At 35.2% G+C, this 23,935-nt stretch overlaps 1 protein-coding gene across 1 annotated transcript in view; it reads right to left on the bottom strand.

Moving 5' to 3' along the window:
- tws (protein phosphatase 2 regulatory subunit tws) overlaps positions 1-15,013 on the bottom strand; it is a 107,257-nt gene extending 92,244 nt beyond the window's left edge. The window contains exon 1 of the mRNA XM_081734486.1: positions 14,667-15,013. Within this exon, the coding sequence (XP_081590612.1) occupies positions 14,667-14,751 (85 nt within the window). The 5' untranslated portion in view covers positions 14,752-15,013. The remainder of the gene's footprint in view (positions 1-14,666) is intronic.
- Positions 15,014-23,935: the final 8,922 nt, after the last annotated feature.

Here is a 23,935-nt window from a genome sequence, read left to right as displayed (position 1 = left end):
AAATGTGCAGCTACTTCTGATTGGTGCTTGGGCAAGCTTATTTAAACAATAATTTGTAATAAATATCCTTGTTTTGTACTGTTGCCACGAGACGAGACGACATTTCAGATTGTTTCGTCTCGTGCAAAGCATGTTTCGCCTCGTAAAGATGTGCTCGTCTCGAATGGTTCTGTCTCGTCTCGTGTCTCACGAGAAGTGTCTCGTTTCGTATCAACCCACAAAAATGTGTTGTTATGACAAGTGGTTAAAATTACAACTTTTAACCAAGTTTGGTTTGGTTAAAGAGCACAACACACAACATGTATACAATCTTCCAACAACGACTGCTTAGTTGCGACTGAACTAGTAATTAATTACTATGACAGGAATATTTGTCAATACCGTCAGTACAGTCAAAAAGAAAGCCTTTCCCACTTATTCTGAAATCCTTTTTTCAGAACCTGTGGCGACACTTCAACAAAGAAGGAAGCCTATGTTACTTTCCGATTTCAAAAAAAGCTTAGGTTCGAATAACATCATAATCTATGTATGTATGTATGTATGTATGTATGTATGTATGTATGTATGTATGTATGTATGTATGTATCTATCTATCTATCTATCTATCTATCTATCTATCTATCTATCTATCTATCTATCTATCTATCTATCTATCTATCTATCTATCTATATCTGTCAAATCAAGATCCTTTCAAAACTCAGTACCGAAAAAGGCTGACATGTTTATGTCTGTTCGGAACGAGAAAGACCACGAAACAATGGTTAGTTACTGATAAAATTGCCATTAAAAGAATTTGTACTTCTATAACAGGATTCTTATACATAGATATCTCCACCAGCCCTCGGGATGAGATCTTCTGAAACACTGATCTCGATGAATGCTTTAACATTGTACGTGAATATGGAGCACTGCCAGAAAATAATTAAACTCGAATCGATTGAAAAATGGAAATGTAAGAGTCATTTTTGTAAAAATAACTTTAGGTGATTCCTGTTCTTTGTGGGATAGTCCTTATTTGAAATAATAAACTCTGTTATACATTTCGAAGACAAATAATTTATTTCGAGTTAATAAATCTTCAAACAAATTCAAAAACTGTGTTTGCATTTAAGACACGAGACATTTCTCTAGACGAGAGAACTATTCTGTCTCGCCTCAAAGGGCTCGTCTCCTCTCGTGGCAACACTACTGTTTTGATTATTTCTCTTTAAAACCTAGGACATAATAATTATATTTTAAAAAGCATCCGAACGAAAAGTTCTGAAAGAAAAAAAGTTTATACGTCCGCTGGGCTTGGTCGAACTGAAGCAACTCACGAATCAACCAGAAATATTTATAAATAATTTTAGAGACAAAATGTATTGATGTTTTAAATTAATTCCCTATAGAAATGTCTGGGATTACTAGCCTGTGTCCATTCAATTTAGAACAAGGACATTTTAATTATTTCTGTATTAATATCCTTCTTTCTCTCATTCTATATTGTCTTTTCTTTTGAAATGACTCATTTGAATAGCATTTCAGCGAAGCAATCAAAGTAAATAAAGGGAAGTCAGTGATGCAAAACACACAAACTGATGTCCATTTACCTCAAACAGAATACAGTTTTTATGTAACTGTGATGTTGAATACTTTAAGTTTTTTTTTTTTTTAATAGTTTGAATTAAATTTAGGTAGACTATTGCAAATGAATACAATTTTCGTTCTGATTTTCTGAACGACTTTAAAGCAATGTGTAATTTACACTGAAATATAACTGAAGTAAGCAATAACGAAGCTTTTACCTTTGGAATCGATCGGCATTTATGTGTCTGTCGGTCCGTCCGTTAAACCCGATAACTCTGGCAAATCTTACCCTGTTTTAATCACACTTGCAATGATTCTTGATTTAATCTACACAAATGACTCTTTAGTCTAGGCATCAGGGCTCAAAAATTTAGTTTTAAGGGCAATCATATAACAATTTGGCAACCGATGCTTTTTGAATATATACCAATCACTGGTCACAATGATTCGGTAAAATTCCGGATTACAGGAAAACTCCTCACGGGAGGGGAGGCGAGGAGGGAATAGCCGAAATTTTAGCCGTTTCTATTATTCACTGTATCTCCGTAACCATTGGAGTTAGAGCATCCAAGTTCTTTAATTACTATTATTATTATTATTATTATTATTATTATTATTATTATTATTATTATTATTATTATTATTATTATTATTATTATTTTGTTTGTCTAATTGTCTTCTACAATTTAATTCTAGCGCATTTTTGTGCTAAATATAATTGTTTTCGTCTTATTTTCATTTTTACTCAGTATTGGTTGCGCGTGACGTTAGCTTTTTAGTCACAGTTTCTTTACAAGATCGAATTCGGAAAAATGTTTCCTCTAAAAGTTTTTCGCTTTTTTATGCTCTTTCAAGAATTGTATACTTATATTAGTATTGCTTGAGTTATAAGCGACTTTATTCTGTCGTGTGCGAAACTGATCACGGCCCGGCCCAATTTCCCACAAACGGTAGATATTACAAGCTAATGATGAATCTTGTATGGTTGCAAGTATATAATCCTGATTATTAAGTCTGTCTGTAATCTAATTAACAGTATCCATTTTTAATATCAGTTGAGGGGCTTTCTGGAAAATAACCCTCGTCAAAAAAAAAAAAAAAAAAAAAATCTGAAGAATGAATACAGAGCTTTCTCTAGTACACACATTGAGAAACTCTGCAAATCTATTTCTGGATATGTGCCTCTGATATCTTCTTTGTAGACAGACTTAATCATCAGGATTACGTACTTGCAACCAGACAAGATTATATATAAAATTAATCATCATCAGCTGCTAGTATCTACCGTTTGTGGAAAGGTACGGTAACTCTTGGATCGCACCGTGATCAGTTTCGCACACGACAGAATAAAGTCGCTTATAACCCAAGCACTATTAGTTCTATACTAATATAAGTATACATTTCTTGAAAGAGCATAAAAAAGCGAAAAACTTTTAGAGGAAACATTTTTCCGAATTTGATCTTGTAAAGAAACTGTGGCTTAAAAACTAACGTCATGCGCAACCAATACTGAGTGAAAATGAAAATAACACGAAAACCATTATATTTAGCACAAAAATGCGCTAAAATTAAATTGTAGAAGACAATTAGACAAACAAAATAATAATAATAATAATAAAAAGAACTTGTATGCTCTAGCTCTAATGGTGACGGAGTTATAGTAAATAATAGAAACGGCTAAAATTTCGGCTATTCCCTCCTCCCCTCCCCTCCCGTGAGGAGTTTTTCTGTAATCCGGAATTTTTGTGATCAGTGATGGGTATACATTAAAAAAAATGCCAAATTGTTACATGATTTGCCCTTAAACTTGGAAAGGAGAGCACTTTTGTTAGGTTGATGCCTGGGCTACTATTGTTTGGAATTGAAATGAAAAAGAAAGTTAAATCTATCCCATGTTGCAAATTTGCACTTATACATGCAAAATATATTTTCAGTATCATATACATAAAAAAATTTCTGTTTTGACACAATATAGTGTATAGTTTCTTCAGAGTATCCCAATCAGCTTCATTGGTTGTGATTGAAATCGGTCAACGATAAGTGGGTAAAATGGGTTAAGTTTTCCAATATTTTGAAACACCCTTATTTAGATAATATGATAAGAAAATTATTTTATTTGATAACTTTCGTTAAAATGAATCGATTTTGATGCAATATGGCGCTTCTTTTTAAGGATTCCCAATTATTTTCAGTACACGCAGGTAAAAACAGTAAAAATTGACCGATTGAATTACTACTTCCTTCCGAATTACGAAGTATTTTCCACGGTAACTTTCGTAAAGAAATATATGGTTTTGGTGGAATATGGGATGTACGGTACGTTTCTAAGCTTCCTCCCAACGCTTAGGCTTAGAGTCTGTCGAGAATGAGGCAGTGAATTTAACTTCTCCATCCTCCCCCACCCTCATAAGCGATTCGGAAATATTTTCCACGATATCTTTTGTAATAATAATAAAAAAAAAGATACGTATTTTCTATGAGGTTTTCCCATAATCTCCGATTTTATGAAACATAACGTAATTAGTAAATGATACGGAAATGAAATGCTGCAGTTTAAAAAAAAAAAAATCACTAGCCACTACAGTGTACAGAATCACTAGTTTACACATTAGCATATCGTTCAACTTTATTTTCACTCCTTTCTATCTTTGTAAGCATGAAAACACACATGTAATACAAATATCATACAACGCTACATTCCGTTTTGTGACCAAGTTGCATTTAAATTATTATTTGGTTTATCTATGCTAATAAGTATGGAAGAAAATTGCGCAGTCTATTTCCATTTGAAATTTTCTTAAGAAGACTGTATAATTTGAGAAGATGTGGCTTAATAAAATAAACAGTACAATATGAATAGAAAGGAATTTACTTGTTCTTCCCGAACTCATAACAGTCCGTGGCATGTTGCTGTCTTACTCTTTTACTTTTTAATTTGGCTCTGGAATACGCGATTCATCATCAAATCATTTTAGTATCACCATTAGTAGATTATTGGCCGCAAAGGTAGAAGGTCAATAGTCCTGTTAGTCTTCACGAAGCAATTAAGCATTTCTACAACTCTTATATACGACATAATATCTATATGTAACCTTTCTTTCCTATTTCCTTTTTACCTTCCACAATACATTTCTTTGAATTCCTCAGGATTTGAGATGCAAAGACTCGAGAAAAGCTCCTTTAAAAAAATCCACTGCCTTTTTTCTTGGAAATTTTTGGGCATTTTTTTATACATTTCAATTTCAATGAAGAAATAGCAATGCAATTTACCTTTCTTTTTCCATTATAACACGAAAAAAACATTAGTACTTCGAAGAGAAAAAACGAAAAAAAATCAAGCGAAGAAAATTAGTCATTCGATAGGACAGAAAAAAACAATTCGGTGGATGTTGTTGGTTTTCTAATTCCAACGAATTCAAGGATGTTATAAAATAGAGGATCTGCCCATACAACAAAATCGTGAAGCCATACGTCACAGCTTCGCCACACCTACCCCGCTCGCTTCACATCACTAAGATCGCAATGTTCCGAGCCAACAATCATGGCGAAAACGAGAGTAGCCAATCAATGTGTCAGCGCAGACGATGTTCGGTTGTTTTTTGGCTTCATTGAGTTCGTAGGATGAAGATACGTATGGGCAGATCCTCTATTTTGTAATGTCCTTGAACGAATTGCTCGTAGAGCTATTGGAGTACCAAAGTACAAATAGGCAAAGCCGGTTCAGGCAATTTGCCTCCCCGTTCAACGACATCATTTGACGCCCCCTTTCTCCAGAAAGAAAAATATCTTAAAAGCCACGATTTTAAATATGCTACCCAATCATGAACAACGAAGAGGAGGGAAAGAGCACTCGCACCAGAAAGGCCTAAATACTACAAATACCAGGTTATCATAAAATAAGTATCGCTGTTCAGAGCACTCTGGAGACGTAACCACTTGACAGAATATAACCAATTTGGTAGGAGTATATTTGGGAATGTGCAGAAGCGATCGGTGTAGAATACAAAATTAGTTTCAATTTTCACCACCAGAGGTAATTGAGGCGCTGTACAACGCCAAGTAAGTGCAGCTTAGAAGGAAAGCCACAGTAGTGATGCTAAACGATAAGAAAGGCTGTAATTACCTCTTGTATGGGTCTCGTGGTATTGATTACCAATGCTATTGTGTCTTGACCGGAATTGAGTTGAGTTGATTTTGAGTTTAACGTCCCGTTCAGCAGCGAGGCTATATGAGACGTGGACCTACTGATTAACGTGGAATCCGAACCACATGAGCTCCCTCCGGGAATCGAACCCGGATCTCCCACGCCAAAGGCGCGTACGCTAACCGCTTAGCCACGAAGGAGCTCTAATTGACCGAAATCGAACCCGGGACCCATTGAATACAAGGCAAGGAGTGTGGGAAGATAAAAGAAGCAAACATCGGACATTAGCAAGGTGAGAGCAGTTCACTTCTGGCACATATTGGGGATCGAACCCGTATCACTGAAACACATGCAGGCATGAGTAAAGCACATCAGTTGTTCTGTAGTTGAAGACCAAGTTACGAATGGGATAACAAGAGAGCAACCATGGTATTAAAATTGCCAGAAAGGTCCTTGTTAATGAAACTTTACGTTGAACACTAATGCTGGTACCATTCGTGAATATCTCCACGATAGGGATTACGTTGTGGTCCCATTACATAATGTGCGTTAAAAAAATAGTGTGAATGTTTGAAGAGACCGGCTCCAGAGTTCTCTGAACAGCGATACTTATTTTATGATAACCTGATAAATCTCGTTGTGTCTGTTTTTATTCTTTAAGTAATAATCTACTATGTTAGTGAAAGATAAAGCAAACACAAATGGTAATCCTTTTTATAGAATTCAATATCGAGCTTCAATCTCAATATGTTAGTTTGCAATTCCAGTGTAACTAGCTTTTTATCTTTATTTCTTGATTTTCCTTCTACATCTGTTGAAAAATTAAAAAAAATGAAAACTAAACTTGTTTTCACCTTCAGTGATAAGAAACTTGTTTGTGACAAAGATTTGAATACCGGTACTGCATTCATAAGACTAGTTTTCATATCAAAACTGTGATAACTAACTAAATGGAACAGATGTTCGCTACTGTTCGAGAATTAAGTTCTTGTATTTGATAACAATCACACAATTCATGCTGGAATTTGTTTGACAATTTGCTTTAGCACTGTCCGTGTGACCTTAAATTAATGCGACCTAAATTTTAACTTATCAATGCAGTATTCAAATAGCCAGCCTAGCAAATTTAACTATCATCATCATGAAGTTTGTTTCCAGAAGAAATATTTCTTTTAAATAATATAGATATGACAGATTTTGCCGTCCCGTGCAAATGCATGTGTTGCACATATGGTAGAGATGACTCCTCTAATACGTCTTCTGTCCTATATTCTTCCCATCTACTTCCTAGTTGATACAGCCTACTTTATCCCGATCACCATTTTTTTAAAACAGTTATCTTCATCCCAATTCTTCATTAACTTCTATTTTAAATATTACTCATTGCTTTACAGCTATTTTCATGAACTGAGTGAATTTTCTTTGGTGTAACTCTAAAAAGAATCCAGTTTTATTTGGAGGCGGGCTGGCTTCCGTATTATTAAGCGCTCAACTCTAATGCGCGGGATCCCTTGTTTGATCCCAGGGCATGTGATTTTTTTATGGACAACGTCAAATCTGCTTTTTCTGGATTCTGGAAATGCTTTTTTCTGGATTCTGGAAATGCTTTTTCTGGATGCTGGAAATGCTTTTTCTGGATTCTGGAAATGATTTTCCTGGATTTTGAAAATGCTTTTTCTGGATTCTGGAAATGCTTTTTTGGATTCTGGAAATGATTTTCCTGGATTCTGAAAATGCTTTTTCTGGATTCTGGAAATGCTTTTTTTGGATTCTGGAAATGTTTTTCCTGGATTGTCCTGTTCTCTTGCACATTTTTGTTGCATCAATTCTTTCATAACAATTCACTTTCATAAATCATCCGACTCTTTTAGTCCACAGGAAACTAGAATTTAATTTCATCTTTCGAATGCTATTTCGCATAATAACTTTTAAATGGCATGAATTTTGTTGCTGTAACTCTTAAATGACTCAGATTATATTTACAGTCACAATTAAATAGCTCGAATTTTGTTTGGTAGAATTCTTAAATGGCATGATGGAATTTAACTCTTCAATTACAACAACTTTGTTTGCCGTAAATCTTTCAATTTCTCGAATGCAGTTCTGCTTGAGTTATTTGAACGAAATTTGAATGTATTCCTTAAAGAAAGACAGTTGTAAAAAAACAAAAAGTATAGAAAGTACTATAACTCCAGTAGATTAGAATATATATTAGAGTGTTTTTTATTTTTCGACTTTGAGAATATTTTCTGATTCTCATCCCTAAAATGGTTAAATATCAGGCCAAAACAACCCAAGAGAAAAATTAGTTCAATTGAATAATATTGAATGGTGTCACAAACGACCTGAAATTTTGAATGCAGCTCCTACAACATGAGGCAAAGATACCTCGTAAGTTTGGCATGGACAATATCTTGGGGGGGGGGGGTAGCATCAGATCTACTACGGTATACTACCATTGCGGCAGCCATCTTGAACTCCGCCACCTTGGATACAGGTTAAAAAATTTTAATAGTAAGGGGAGATGTGACGTATCATTTTGGGAGTACCACTACAAATACACATGAGACAATATTTCAGTTCTATATCTGGATTATTTAGTAGTTATTACCTTCATAATATATATTTATTATCTTGTAATTATATTTCCGAACTTAGATTGTATCTTTGCTTATATTGTATATTGCAAGCACATATTCAAAACTTGAGGTCATTTGGTGCACATTTAATATTATTCAATGGAGCTAATTTTCCTAATGGTTTACTTTGGTCCGATATGTAACTATTTTAGGGGGTATGTCCAAAAAAATCGAGAATTAAGAACCACTATATGTTATAAATCCATACCTCAGTTGTAGATTTACAGGCCTCTGAAGTTGCCAGCATCAAGTTTTACTATTCAGAATAAAGCAAAGCACCTGTAATGTCCATCAACCCGCTATACGTAGCTCTTCTTCTGGCTGCCTAACAAAGATAACCTTAGGAAAGCCCTAGTAATAATGTTCATCTTATGGGCTCAAAACTATCACTAAAACGTTGAAGAGAAAAATGACAGCACGTTCTTTGAAAATTTCAATGGCAACTGGACTTTTTTTAATCAAATTACGAAGACGGCATGTTTCTAGAGCTTGCAGTTTCCGAGATCTTATTTGCGGAAAGGATTGGCCACAAACCGTAGCATTTTAAAATATTGAAAATTCTTTTTCCCAGTTTATAATAGGGCTTGAAAAACGAAAGTTATTCCTGGTGCCTTTTATTGCTTTCTTTATTGACATAAGATGCGTAGAAACTGATAAATTAAGTATAAACATTTACATGATGACACTGACGATATCCTAACCACCAAGTTTAAATTTATAATTTTCTTATTCTTTGGTTTGTGCTAATGTATGGCACTGGCGGCTAATATAAATATTTATATTATATTAATTTATGAAGTGATACGATTTAACATCCCACAGTTATGTTATTTAGGCTAAAGGAGATGGATGATAAAAGAAAGTGAAGGATTGTGAAATAATTTTTTGTGCTATCCCATCAGGAAACGAACCCGGGACCATATGCACAAAGGCATACACGCTACCATTAGACCCATAAGTTGGGCCATTAGACCAAATTATGATTTATTACCATAATAAGGAATAGATATTGAAAGTGCTCTGCCAATTCCGGTTTCAACAGACGGATAAAAGCCAGGATGAGAAACTATTCTTTCATTTAAAGAAAAAAATCTCGCTATCTCTGTTGTTTTTGTTGTGATAGTGGAGATGGAACAGGTCAACTAGAGATAAGAAACTATTCCTTCATTAAAAGAAAGAATTCGCTATCTCTATTGTTTTTGTTGTGATAGTAGTTATGGAATAGGTCAATCAGATAAGAGACTATCTTCATTAAAAGAGAAATTTCGCTATTTGTATTGTTTTTATTGTGGTAATAGTGATGGAACAGGTCAACTAGAGATAAGAAACTATTCCTTCATTAAAAGAAAAATCTCACTATCTCTGTTGTTTTTGTTGTGATGGAACAGGTCAACTAGAGGTAAGAAACTATTCCTTCATTAAAAGAAAAAATTCGCTATCTCTATTGTTTTTGTTGTGATAGTAGTTATGGAACAGGTCAGTCAGAAATAAGAAACTACCTTCATTAAAAGAAAGCTTTCGCTATTTGTATTGTTTTTGTTGTGGTAGTAGTGATGGACAGGCCAATTAGAGATAAGAAACTATTCCTTAATTTAAAGGAAAAAAATGCTATCTCTATAGTTTTAGTTGTGATAGTAGCAGTGTTGGCTAGTTTAAACCAGCTGTTTTTTCAACAACAACAACAAAAAAAACTGGTTTAAACAAAAAAAAAAAACTAGAAATGTTTAAATCGTGTGAACTTCATGGTGACGTTTCCACATATCAAACCATCCGCATTACGTTTATCTACTTTTCACCTTTTAATCAAGGGGTCCCGTGTTCAATTCTCGGTCAAACCACAACACATCTTTCGAGTGTAAACCAAGTAGCGATTCGAGGTGTATCTTTAAGCGAAAGTCTTCTCCGTGATAAGTTGGTATTTCATAAGGATTTTAAACCTAAACATACGAAATCAAACCAAATTATATATTTCTACTTGAATGAATGCCTGTTGTTTTATAAAGAACCCAATGTTGCTTAAACATATTGATAGGAATTGGCAAAATTTATCAACTGCCTACGTAGCTTCCAACATCAGCTTGAATTTGACTTATTGAATTTATTTTATTGAATTATATCTACATACCAAATTTGTAATTTAATGCCCCAGTTTTAGCGTAGTGATTATGATACGTTGACCTTAAAATTTTACACACAAATATATTTAAATAACACGATTTTCCCAATGGCTAAGGCGGGAGTTTCCCGATTTATATATAATTCTGTATAATGTTTTTACTTGTGAAACTGTTTATCTTTCTGCCTTTCTGAAATGACTCTTGACAATTATATTAACAAGTAAGCCTATGTAAAGATCAGTACAACGTATTTTTATCAAGAGTCCTTCTTGAGTGAGTCGGCAATCACATTTGTAACCAATTAGCCATGGTTTCGTGTCCGAATGGACAATTTCTCTTGGATGTAAGTCGAGAAGCAGTTTGGATTCCGCTTTAAGCTTAAGTGACCCCTTCCAGCATAACATTGTTGTTGCATAATAACACCAAGGCGAAACAAACTAATTTCTGTCCATATCTAATAAAAATGCATTGAGTAAATTATTTAAACCAAAAAAACCTGGTTTAAACAAAAAACTGTTTTTTTTTTTGTTTTTTTCAATAAAAACCATGGTTTTTGCCAACCCTGGATAGTAGTGATGGAACAGGTCAACTAGAGATAAAAACTATTCTTTCATTAAAAGAAAAAGTTAGCTATCTCTATTGTTTTTGTTGTGATAGTAGTGATGGAACAGGTCACTCAGAGATAAGAAACTATTCCTTTATTAAAAGAAAAATTCCGCTATCTCTATTGTTTTTGTTGTGATTGAACAGGTCAACTAGGTCACCATTTCCGTCCGCGTTACTTGGGTCTGGGTCTCGCTTCTCGGAACTGTTTTGACCCCAGAGATCCAAACAGAACCGGGACCCAGATAGACCTGATGACCCGGAAGCAGCTAAAATATCGCCTCTGTATAATTTTATAATGAATTAATGATGGCCAGTACTTGGGTTTGAACATCTATTTGTTTGATTCCCACTGTGACTTTTCTCAATCAAGATGTAATGTCATGAATACGTCGAATATAATTTCATGTTTATTCTTCAGTAGCGTCAATTACACACTTCGCTGGGTTAAAATAAGAAAAATTAGTAGTGTGTTCCGTTAGTCAGTCACTTTTTACTACTACTGAAGCGCTCTCTGATAGACAATGTTTTCTGACTTGCAATCTTCAAACGGAACACATAAATTTTCGGGATTTCCAACTCGAGACATTGACACATAAAGTTGGCCATGTGAGATTTGACACAGAGTATAGAAAAAGATTTGACAATTTCAATGCATAAAAAAAAAAGTCACTTTTCTTTTCTGCGATTGTCACGCACTTATATTCTGATAGACTTTGTATTTATCTTTCAGTGCAATAATGTGACACACACAGATGCATAGAACAAGCGATGAAGAAAATTATAGATTTAATGGAAAGACGAAGAGGAAGGAGAGAGAATTGTGTTTGTTAGAATTACAGAAGGAGCAGGAGCATACCCACGTGGGGGGTAGCATCCACAAGGTCCAGACCTTCCCACCGAAACTTCGACTAACATTTGTACATTCTCTTAACATAACTATGCATGTTTAACAGAAAAATGGTTGACGTAGCCTGAAGATTCGATTTTACTAATCATCTGTACTCTTCCTTTCGCTATAAAAATAATTAAATTAATTAATTTTCTGAAAATATAAGTGAAAGTAATTAACAATTACTTATTATCTTTTCGGGAACAGAATAACATAGGTTTAATACTACATAGACGTATTAGACCTCCTTCCCCCAAGGAAAAAAACTTTGGACCTCTCCCCACAAAAATTTCTAATTAGGTGTGTTCCTGATTAAGAACCTCAAAGATGTTTCCAATGTGTGTGATGATGTGTGATGTGTGTGTGTGATGATGTTTCGTTGTACCCAGGTCATATAAGACCACTTCCGGTCATGGATCTTTCGGATCACAGGTCTCGAACTTCGGTTCCTAACTGGTCAACAAACGAAAAAAAAAAATGACATTTCTACTTCATCGTCTTCAGACTGACCCATGCCCTTTAGACTGAAGATGGTTGAACAATAGAAGCGAATGGTTATGATATAATTGGTGTAGTGACAATGTGGGAGGAAAGGAAAGAAGCCCATAAAAATCCACGGGCGCGACATCCAGCACAAACTCATATGCAATTAAATCGAACAGGGCCCCTCGCGTTAGAGAGGAGCCGCTACCATTAATTCACCGTACTCCCCTAAATAGGTATAGCACGAGTATATTATAATATACAGACAGGAAGTCTAATAAAGAGGGGGCAATGAATGAGGAAAATTTTACTGCTAATTACTATTTAATTGATATTCAAAATATTAGAGATTCCTAGTAAAAGATAACGAAAATTACGGATACAAATTAGTCTGCATGGCATGGGTTTCGCTTCAGTCAGCATACACACCTCAATCAATTACTGGTTGGTTCCCTCCTCTCGTCTTGCCGTTCTAATATATACATTTAATCCGCAGAGACGAAGCACATCGACCGATGAAAGGATCATTTTTTTTATTCTTAAAAAAAAAAAAAAAAAAAAAACAGAAATCGGTTTTAAAACTTCCGAGAAAAAGATGTGCACTCATGCGGAAAGCACGTGTGTCGCTGATGACGTCACACGACATATATATCTATTTCCTATCACATCGCAACTGATTTACCAATCTTACAGCTTGACTCAATTCTCATCCGGCGAAATAGAACGAAATATTTTTCGATTCCAATAATTTTATATCAATTGTTTTCCAAGAAAACAATACACATATAATTCCTCCCAAAATGAATACTATTTTATACAGGGCTCACCTCCGGTGCGTGGAGTCTCTGGTTCGTCAAGTGGACTTTGTGGTGAACAAACACCAGGTACATGGGTTTTCTCGGGGTTCTCCCGTCTTCTCTCAGTTTCGTCATTCCACCATTACCATTTAACGTTATCTCATCACCGTCCCCTTATCCTCGGTGCATAATTGTAGGACGTTAAATTTACTCTCTCTCAAAATAGATATTATTTTAGTTAAGAAACTGTTATTTTTTATTAACGTAAATATAAAAAATAACTATTACACACACACACACACACACTTACAGTATGGCGCTAAATTCGTTGTACAAAAGCAGAGGAGTGATTCCTGAGAGTAAAACAAACAAACAAAAAGTTCCAATAAACATAGGGCAAAAATCCCATCGTTTACGTGTTATAGGCTGCCGAAAACAAGAAAAAATGAATTTTAAAGGTTCATAGCTCCAAAACTATGGGACTTACTGTAGTCAGGTCAAGACTACTTGTGCTCTATCCAAAAAGAAATGTTTTAGAATCCTTAGGTACTCACGCAACAATGTTTATGGAGGTAGTTAAAGAGTATTTTATATCATAGGCCCGTAGTCAAACTCTCTATACAAAAATTGTTGTGGAAGCACCTCAGGATTCTGAAACACGCATTTTTGGATAGATCACATACTAGTTCCTAACTGAAGTCTTGACCCAACTACGGTAGGTCCCATAGTTTTGGAGCTATGGACCTTTAAAATTCATTTTCTCATGTCTTCGGCAGCTTATAACACGTAAACGATGGGGTTTTTGCCCTATGTTTATTGGAACTTTTTGTTTGTTTCACTCTCAGGGATCACTCCTCTGCTTTTGTACAACGAATTTAGCGCCATACTATATATATATATATACACAGTGGCGGATCCAGAATATGATCAAAAGGGACGGCTAAACCATAGTTTGCGGCTTTATCCAGGGTAAAACAGGATGAAGCTCATTTTATCCAGTGTATACCTGAGCGTCAAGAAGGAAGGGGGGGGGAGGCTATAGACACTCTTGGATCCGCGCTTTCATATATATATGTAGTCCAGCACCGGATTTACCACTAGGCCCGGGAAAAGGGCGTAAGTTGGACGAAAACTTAATATAATAAGACGAAAATAATAATAATAATAATCAATATTCGTTATGCAGTAATTTTACCTGAAATACGGTAATTTTTGTGCTACTCTACAGATTTAGGATATATGTTTCAATTTCGTGTACCTATCGGTCCAAAATGAGAACGCAATTTGTGAGGGGATACTGGTAATTTTATTTTTCAGAGTTGGTGAAGCTACGGACACCCTCAATTTACATATGTACTTTAGTAAAATCTGAAATTAAAATGAGCATTAAAAAATTGCAGGAAATAAAAAGAGATAATACGTACTGTTTCTCTTACTGTTGACAGCAGTGTTAATCATAACGCCTAACTTAGTTAGGCTTGATTGCCTAATCATTGCTGGTTTCACCATGGGACGGGCTGGGCGAAACGAAGACCTTCCGTGCGATCCAATCTCCTTTAACTTGTTGGGAAGTCCCCGGCTATTTGGGGTAGCAGCGGGAACTATCCCCCACCAACCAGTTGTCAGTTTTGTTTAAAACAAACGACTGGTGATTTAAAAAAAACACAATAGATGGCACTGACAGCACAAAATCTAGTTGATTACACAAAGGAACCCAAGTGTCTTCCGCCCGAAACAATAAAATGTCAGGCAGGGTTAAAGGAACGGAAGTTCTTTGTTTTCTTCACACATGTTTCGAGATCTGAAAAGAGAAAAGAAAAATATACAATAAGCGAAGGGTATCTGTACATATAATAGATTTTTTATTACTTAATTTTAGAATAGATAAAAAAATAGACATCTTATGCACTTCTATGCAATGACATTTTAACTAAATAGTCTTATCAAGAAAATAATTTATGCTTTTTACAGAGTCCTTAATTTTAGAAACGAATCGTTTATCACAACAAATATACTCAGAAACGACTTGATTCATATAACGATTGCTGCAGTTCTGTTTTGATTATATGGACGGAACATTTTAAATACAAGGTGTCTCTAATGTCTTCAAGCGATTTCAAAATGTTATAGCTCGAAAAACTGCTAATTCTATTTTAATGAAACACCTACGACACAAAACAGCAGATATTCAAGTTTATTTACATAACATAGTACGTTCATACACGGATACACATGGAACGATATTTAACATTTTGCCACTCTTCAATATTAACAAATAACTTTGTGGAATAAATTGAGTATAAGCATATCAATATTTACGGGGGAGTATGAACATATAATATAGACAATAAATGGAATATATAACTTTTAGTTAACAAAATTGTGGTTATTTATAACAATTTCCAGAAATGGAGAATGAAAATTCGTCCGGAAAAATACCCCATCCCCTCAAAAGGAAAACTTGCCAACCCGGGTTATGTATAACCCAACGGCTAGATACTTATTATTCGATTTGAAAATTGTGAATTCATTTTTGCTTTTAATTATAACTACACAAAATGATTACAAAATGCAAAATAATTGTAGTGACACAAAGTTTTCAATGGAATATTCACAAATATTCAATATTTCCTCACGATCGGCACACCAAACCGACAAACATACTCTTCCCATACCTTACTTGCGTATACCATCAAAAAAAATAAACTGCTGACGGGAGTTGGTGAGATTGCTGATGGTTGATGGGAGCTGTCACTACTCGCGTGTGTCGCTCCTGCACACTAGTGACATCTCCCGCCGACAAAACGAAGCTTGAACACTTCCTCTTTCCAGCTGAGGACGTTTCATTCAATTACAATTGATCGTTTTAAAGCTATAACACTTTGAAATTGAATGACGATTTTAGGGACACACTGTATTATATTTGTAAAAATGTATTATCCCAATCAGAAGCAACGCATTTGGATATAGATCATTATCTAGTACCTAGCGAACTTCTAAATCAGACCGGCAGTAATTAGGTAACCGGTTTGTTTCCCCCATAGTTCACAGTAATACAAAGCGAACTGAAGTGAAGGGTTAAATTAAAACTTAAGATCTTCCGATGTAAAGCATTCTGACTTATCCTTACTAATGTAAAAAAAAAAAAGAAAAGAAAGAAAAGAAAAAGAAAAGAAAAGAGAAAGAACGAAATGTTTCTGTATATGTGTCGTCAGATCTTCATATAGAAAACAGTTTCTACAGCCACTAGTCTTGTATACAGATAAATCTTCATTAGTTCTAATCACATACGAAGCCGATCTTTTTTATTTGCGACACAAGTGAGATTGAGATTTAAAAAAAAAAATATTTCGAAACCCTTCAAGTTAGGCAACCACAAACTACTCTACTGTGTTGCAAATATGCATACTGCTCAGCTTTTGCGAGCAATGGACACTTCTACTGGTTACTATAATGTTAAGAAACCTAATCACTCACACAAATCTCGATGAGATAACAGAATGGTGAAAATGGGTATTTTCCCCTTAATGAAAGGATGATAAGTACACTGATCAAAGTTAAAAGAAATGGTGGGTCTAAGGAAATAAAGTGGAGCAAAGCGTTCATTGTTTGGTTCGATTTTAGACTACATGAGCTTGTGTACGCCTAGTGGCACAGAGGAAACTGGGGGTCCACATTTTGAAAAGACAGGTGTAACTATATATAAGCGGAAGATAACCCTACAGAATATCTTCTACACACTCACATATCGCATGCAGCATAGCACACGTCTGGGAATGTCCATTACATTTCATAGGATATTGTGTAACACGAAGATCATTATCAACTTGCACTACGTAAGTTCACAGCATAAGGAAAATAAATCTTCAGATATTTTGATTAAATATATAGTTGATTTCGTGAACTAGATATAACTAGTTATTGATAAAAGAAAAAAGAAACTATTAGTATCTTGAGCATATAGTACTTTATCTCCAAGAGTTGTTAAGAATGTTGTTTCTGCTGATTGGACAGCAATTCAAAATTGCTTCTATGTACACAGTATGCAAGATAACCAAGATAGATTGATAAACTTTATTGATTGGGTACAACGTTTGTGTTCGGCATGAAGGTTGTACGAGACGGGATTTATTGTTTAAAAATAGGATACAAACCAAAGGCGACACTAGAGGTAGGGAAGTGGAATGCTCCCTCTGGTTGAACGTAGAGAGGAACCTTAAGGAGAAAAAGTAATACAGGATGTCCACAAAGTTCTGGAAGCATTAGAATGAAACAGCTCGTAAACTATAGCAGATAAAGACATGTGGTTTTTTTTTTTTTTTTTTTTTTTTTTGCAACGTGTTCTACAACTCTCCAAGTTTTATTAAGTTGTAATAGTTGAGTAGTATTCTTAATATTCTGATCACTGCAATGAAATTAATGGTTGATATGCTTTTTGTACACTTGCAGATTATGTTGTGAGCGACAATGACGACAGCACACGAGAAGGCCCAATGTGTATGGTGGTATGCTGAGTCTGCTAAATCACTAGTAACTGTCTAGCGACAATTCTGCCAGAAGTATGGACGAAATCCGCCATCAAAACAATCCATAATTAGATGGGCTGCAAAGTTTTTAGAGACAGATAGCGTAATGGACGGCCAGGTGTGGCTCAAGAAGTGATAGACAACGTGCAAGCAGCACTTCAGCGCAGCCCTCAGAAATCAGTTTGTTGTGCGTCACGCGAATTGCATGTCCCGAGATCAACAACTCATAAGGCCATCCACAAGCAGTTACAGTTGCATCCCTACAAAGTGCAAATTACGCAAGTTTTAGAGCCAATTGACCTTCCTCAGAGGGCTGATTTTGCTGCTCGCATTCTGGCCTTAATCAACGAAAACAATCAATACCTGCAACTGGTCATGTTCTCAGATGAAGGCACGTTCCAGGTGTCTGAATATGTTAACCGGCATAACATTCGGATATGGGCTGCAGCGTATATGGATGGAGATTGAATATCGTCTCGATACCTTGAGGACAACTAACAGAGCGCGAGTGGAAGTGTTGTAATTGTGAATAAAACTTAGAGAGTTACAGAACACGCTGCGAAAAAAAAACGCATGTCTTTATTTGCTATAGTTTACGATCTATGTTTCATTCTAAGAGTTCCAGGACTTTACGGACACCTTGTATATAAGAATCCAACATCTTTCTTCAAATAGATTTTCAGTTCTGTCACTATCTATCTGATTTGTGAAAGTGCATTACACTGTAAGTTATGAACGACAATGGAAACGATCTCTTTAAAGAATCAACTATGTGCACGCTTTTTACGAGTACCTAGGTATAGCCTCAACATACAGCACATATACACAATTGCTTTGTAAGTAAATAAACATTACGGAACAGTGACGAGTGTAGTAAATGCCAGGTGATATACAGTCAAAATGGGCTCGCTTTTATAAACAGACACAGTGGCCATGTATCCAGTGGCGCAGCGTTCGGGCAAGGAAAAACAAAAAATTAAAAAAAAAAACGCTTAAAAAGGACCCATAAAAATTAACTGAAGATAGAATAAATATGATAAATATAGAACATACGAGAAGATTCACTTTTTATGAATGGTATTTATCGCTGTATTATCTGTAACAATATAGCTATACACAGCGGCGTAAATCTGTCTTCAACATTGAGAGGATGGTAAGACCGTTCCCATGTTTTTTTTTTTTTTTTTTTTTTTTTGCAATGTCCAAAATATTTATGGAGTTGAAAAGCAATGTTGTGGAGGATCAGAGTTGTCTTCAACGTTGAGAGGCGGCCAGATTTGATGCTTATTCTAGGGAACATCAATTTCATCTCACGTTCCTTTGTGGCAATCGGACAAAAATCAAATTTGTCCCCCAAAACACATTGCAAACCGGATTATTAGGGGATATTTCCCCTTCATCCCCCCGGGATTTGCGCAAATGGGTATACACTTTAATCAACACCGAGAGGAAAAATTGGTGGATCTTGGCTTTGCAATAGCCAAACTGCAGGCAGTTTGACCATAGACGAGAAATGAGTGTATTAATTACCATGGTAGGATGCGTGCACGGTTTCACTCCGTCAAATGTTTCTTCCTTTTTATATCGTTTTCAGTTGCCCATCCAGGACACGGGGACTTCATATGTGGTAAGTCCACGCTGCTGTTATTTTAAGGGCTGAAATCATTCTGGAGTAGCATATTTCTTACAGTATGTTCAGGGTATGAGTTGTCCTTTTAAAAAATGTCCTACGGTCTCTAATGTTGTTTCTTGAATTTTGAGTCCTTTTCTAGCATTGAGTCTACATGAGAAATAGATTTGCAATTCAAGATGGAATTCGAACTTCATAATGCATTAAAATTTCAATCGTCTTCACAAGAATCGAACCCGGAATCTCGTGCATCAAAGAGTAGCACTAACCACTTTACCAGTAGGGAGGAGGCTCCTAAGATATCTGGACTGTCCTCAGAACTTGAAGCGCTCCTTACGAACTCTCACACGATGCACACCTTCCATAGGATAGAATTTACGTTAAAATGCACTTGCTTTTCCTAATATTTTAATCACTTATAAAAGCGGATTTAGTATACTGTATGAAATGTGTGAATAATAGTTAATGTTAGATTGATTAGTTAGGAGGAAAACTTTGATTCACAAGTTGATGGCATATTGCTTGTAATTGACGTCAAAACCAACTTGGCAATTTGCTCACGCAACTGTCATGAAAATCAACTTGAGATTACTGGTTTAATGCTGCTTTTTTTTTTCTGATTTGCAAAAGAAACAGTTGCTCTGTTTGACAGTTACTACATACTAACACTCGGATAATAAACTATATTTTGTTATTTTGTAACGGAAACTAACCTAACAAGTGTAAATTATTAATCCTGATTTAGGCAGTTCAATTCCTTTTGAAGCTTTGTTCATTCACGTATTTAACAGCAACAATTTGTTTATTCAGTTCTTGAACGAAAAACAATTTTCCTTCTCCAATACATAAAAGCATGTAAAAAAAAAAAAAAGAAAGAAAAAGAAAAGAAATAAAGAAAAGAAATATTACAACTTTTGCGATCTCTTCAAAACAGCTACCTTTTGGCACTTTTATGATTGGCAGACAAGATGATAATAAGTGTAGACTGTCTGGTGAGAAGGTACAGACACGTACCAATATTGATGTCGTAACTTTACTGTGACCTTGGTGAAAAGTCTTTTATTTTCTAACAAAGAAAGGGAAAAAAAAAAGAAATATAGAAGTTGTTAGTATGCATACAGACGCTGCTACCTGTTGCATGAAATTTGCAAACTTTGTTTTTGTTTGACGGAAAGCTTAGGTGATGGGTCAAATTGAGGTGCAGTGGCACCAACTTAACGAAACCAACTATAAACTAAATTTGGGGCCTCATTCTGTATCGATCTTCACAACATTTGCGTATAGCAACGCAAGGCAAAAAAAAAAAAGCAATTATAACTATGCCGATTATCACAAACTGAAACGCAAATTTTGCGTCGCGTTTTTGACGTAAACCAGTAAAAAATGAGTTCTCTGGTGTACTTTCCACGTTCTGGCCAAAGGAGACAGATGATAAATAAAAGTTAATTATTTTGGGAGAGTAGGTGGGACGAATACTGTAAATGTAAGAAAGAGACATTTTATGGGCACAAGATTCGAAAACATGTTTCTATGACCTAGAATCGATACAGAGACACAAGGGATAAACTCCCTACTACTCAGTTACCTTACCCACAATTCATTAATTTGATATGCAATTTAATGTCTCTTTTCAATGACGAGGCTATACGAGACAATATCTATTATTTAACAAGTATCGTGTATATTACTGTATATTTTCTCAACATTGAAAGCGGAAGTGTTATCACTTCCGGTTTCAGTAGAGAGATTAGAGTGGAGACGGAATATACTCTTGGGGTACTTAACTGATGCAGAAAACCACTTCTCGCTATCTGTTATGTTTTTATTGTATAAGGAGTAACGTTAAAACCGGAAGAGGTTGATTACTGTTATTTCTGCTTTTACTCGGGAGAGTAGAGTTGAGATGGACTACAATCTTAGCATGAATGCTTAATTGACTGCAGTAAATAGTTTCTCGCTATCTGTTAACCTTTTTTAATCGATAGTGCTCAAATTTAAAACCGGAAGTAGTTGATTTAAGGAGGATTAAGGAGTTTTGGTAAACCAAATTCCTTAAAAAAAAAAAAAAAAGGATCGGAACCATTAGGCCCACTCAGGTTTGTATTCGAGATAAGCACCCTGTTTGCTATATAATATTATCCCACAACCGATTTACAATTATACTAAAATATGGCTTACTTATCTCATTAATACAGAATATAGTATCTTATCAAAATTTATATTTAAATCTTTAGGCTTATCCAGGATCAATATTAACAGACCAAAATAAAATCCATGAAGAAATTAAATGACTGAAAGCAAGGAATTCGTATTATTATTTAGTTCAAAATCTTTTGTCGTCTCGAATTCTGTCGAGGGCCGCGGTTGCTTAGTGGTAGAGCGTTCACCTCTGGTGCTTGGGGTCCTGGGTTCGTTCCCACCCCCTGCCAAGTTAACTTTGTGGTGGACAAACACTGTGTGCGTGGGTTTTCTCGGGTTTCTCCCGTTTCCTCCCACTTTCTTCATTCCAACATTTTCATTCATTTTTCATCATCACCATCTTCTTTCGCCTTGCCGGTATAATCGTGAGACATAAAACTCAAAGATTTAATTTCATTTCATTTTTCAAATTCTGTCGAGGAATTTGAAACTTTATACAAAACGATAATCATGGCTGTTGTGTTGTATGGTTATGAAACATAGTCGCTTACTGTGAGGGAAGAAAGTAACTGAAAGTATTTGAGAATAAAATTCTGAGATGAATATTCGGATAGTAGAATAGTGCCCTTTTCTCACGAACATTGGAGAAAAGTGCAGATTTCTCACGAGAATTGGTATAATTTCGCCTTATTTCTTACGAAAATTGATACAAATTTCCCTTATTTTCACGAGAATTGGAGAAAAGTGCAAATTTCTCACGAGAATTGATACAAATTTCATTCATTCTCACAACGATTGGTCAACAGTGCAAAATTCTCACGAAAACTAGTACAAATTTCCTTCATTCTCACAAAAAATTGATCAACAGTGTAAATTTCTCACGAAAATGGATGCAAATTTCCTCTTGAGTGTTTTATCATATATTTTAATACAATTTTATATTAATTTATACAATTTATGCTGATTACTTACTGTTTTTCCCCAATCCTTTAAGAAACGTGTTTCTTCCTTCCTTATTCATCCCTCAAGTGCCCAGAAATAACTGAAGAAGCTTCAAAGCATGTCCACACAAGTTTTTTTTTGTTAATCTTGAACGCAGTTGGTCTTGGTATTCAAGAAACTAATTCTAAAGAAAGAAGGCACCTATAATAAAAGAATGGGATGTCGTAAGCTGACGTAAGTAAAGGAGAAAAGCAGAAAACAAAGGAAAATGGAGTAGTTCTTGGTGGAGAATGTCCACATACTTTCGCAGCATGGTTTCTTTGTTCAATGAATAGCAACGAATTAAATGTATACCAGATGGTCTTATGTAGCTGTCAATTAAGGAAGTAAGAAAATTGTCAATTTAATGTGACATATGGATGTTGCACAATACTTTAACTGTTGGAAGGCAGAGAGACACGTCAAATAAATTTTAGAAACATGAGAAACATGAAAGAAAAGGATACAATTTGAACATTGTGTCATTAAAAGAAAGAAGAAAACTGTCAATTTAATGTGAGATATGGATGTTGCACAATACTTGAACCGTAGGAGGTGAGAAAGACACGTCAAATAAGTTAGTTTCATGTATTTAGAAACATGGGAAACTCTGGATAAAGCATAGCTATATGTTAGGTAAGAATGGTGTAGGAGGGAGGGAGCCCTTTGACGGAATAACGAACGTAACATAGACACCTGGTTGTATGTGTGTGTTCCAGGGTTTTTGGAGGTGGAGGGAGCGAACTGTGCTCTGGACATTGCTTAATGAGGGGACTGTGATTTCGAGTGCATGGAAACTGAAAAAATATGTGAAAAAAGAAAGAAATAGGAATCATTATTTTAACGACAGAGAATTTAAGAATGAGATAGGTACGTGTCGCTTTTTAAAAGTTAATGTATTGCTTCCCCATACGGAAAGACCACACATAAGATGGAGGGGTGAAGTGTGTTTTTTGTTTTGTGAGCAAAGGATCACTTTAAACGGGTGTTTGAGTTCTTACGCATTTTGTTAAGACCTTGCCACATACGTAGAGGGGGAAAAAAAGAGTGAGCGTTCCTACCTGACTTGCAAAGAGGAAAAAAACTGAATGAATGTGTACGCAAGACAACTTTCACTATTGTGCTTTTGGAAGAAGTTTTGAAGGAAGATTTCTGTAGGTATTTCCGCATAAATGATTTTATCCTTTTAAAAACTAGAGTAATGAATTAATTATTTATGAATATTAATGAAATGATAATGAATATTAATGAGATGCTAAAGAAAAGGATTACAAAGAATGGATTTTACTGTTTTTCGTATATTTAGAGGCATTTTGCGGATATATGTAATATACAGCACTGCGTATTGTACATAAATGTATGAGATAATGTGGAAGGAAATGAGCGCAACTCTAAGAAACATATTTTATGTAATGAT

Source organism: Thermobia domestica, chromosome 12 (genome assembly GCF_964235325.1).
Source record: "Thermobia domestica chromosome 12, izTheDome1.hap1.1, whole genome shotgun sequence".
NCBI lineage: Eukaryota > Metazoa > Arthropoda > Insecta > Zygentoma > Lepismatidae > Thermobia > Thermobia domestica.
This window is presented reverse-complemented; position numbering and strand designations above follow the sequence as displayed.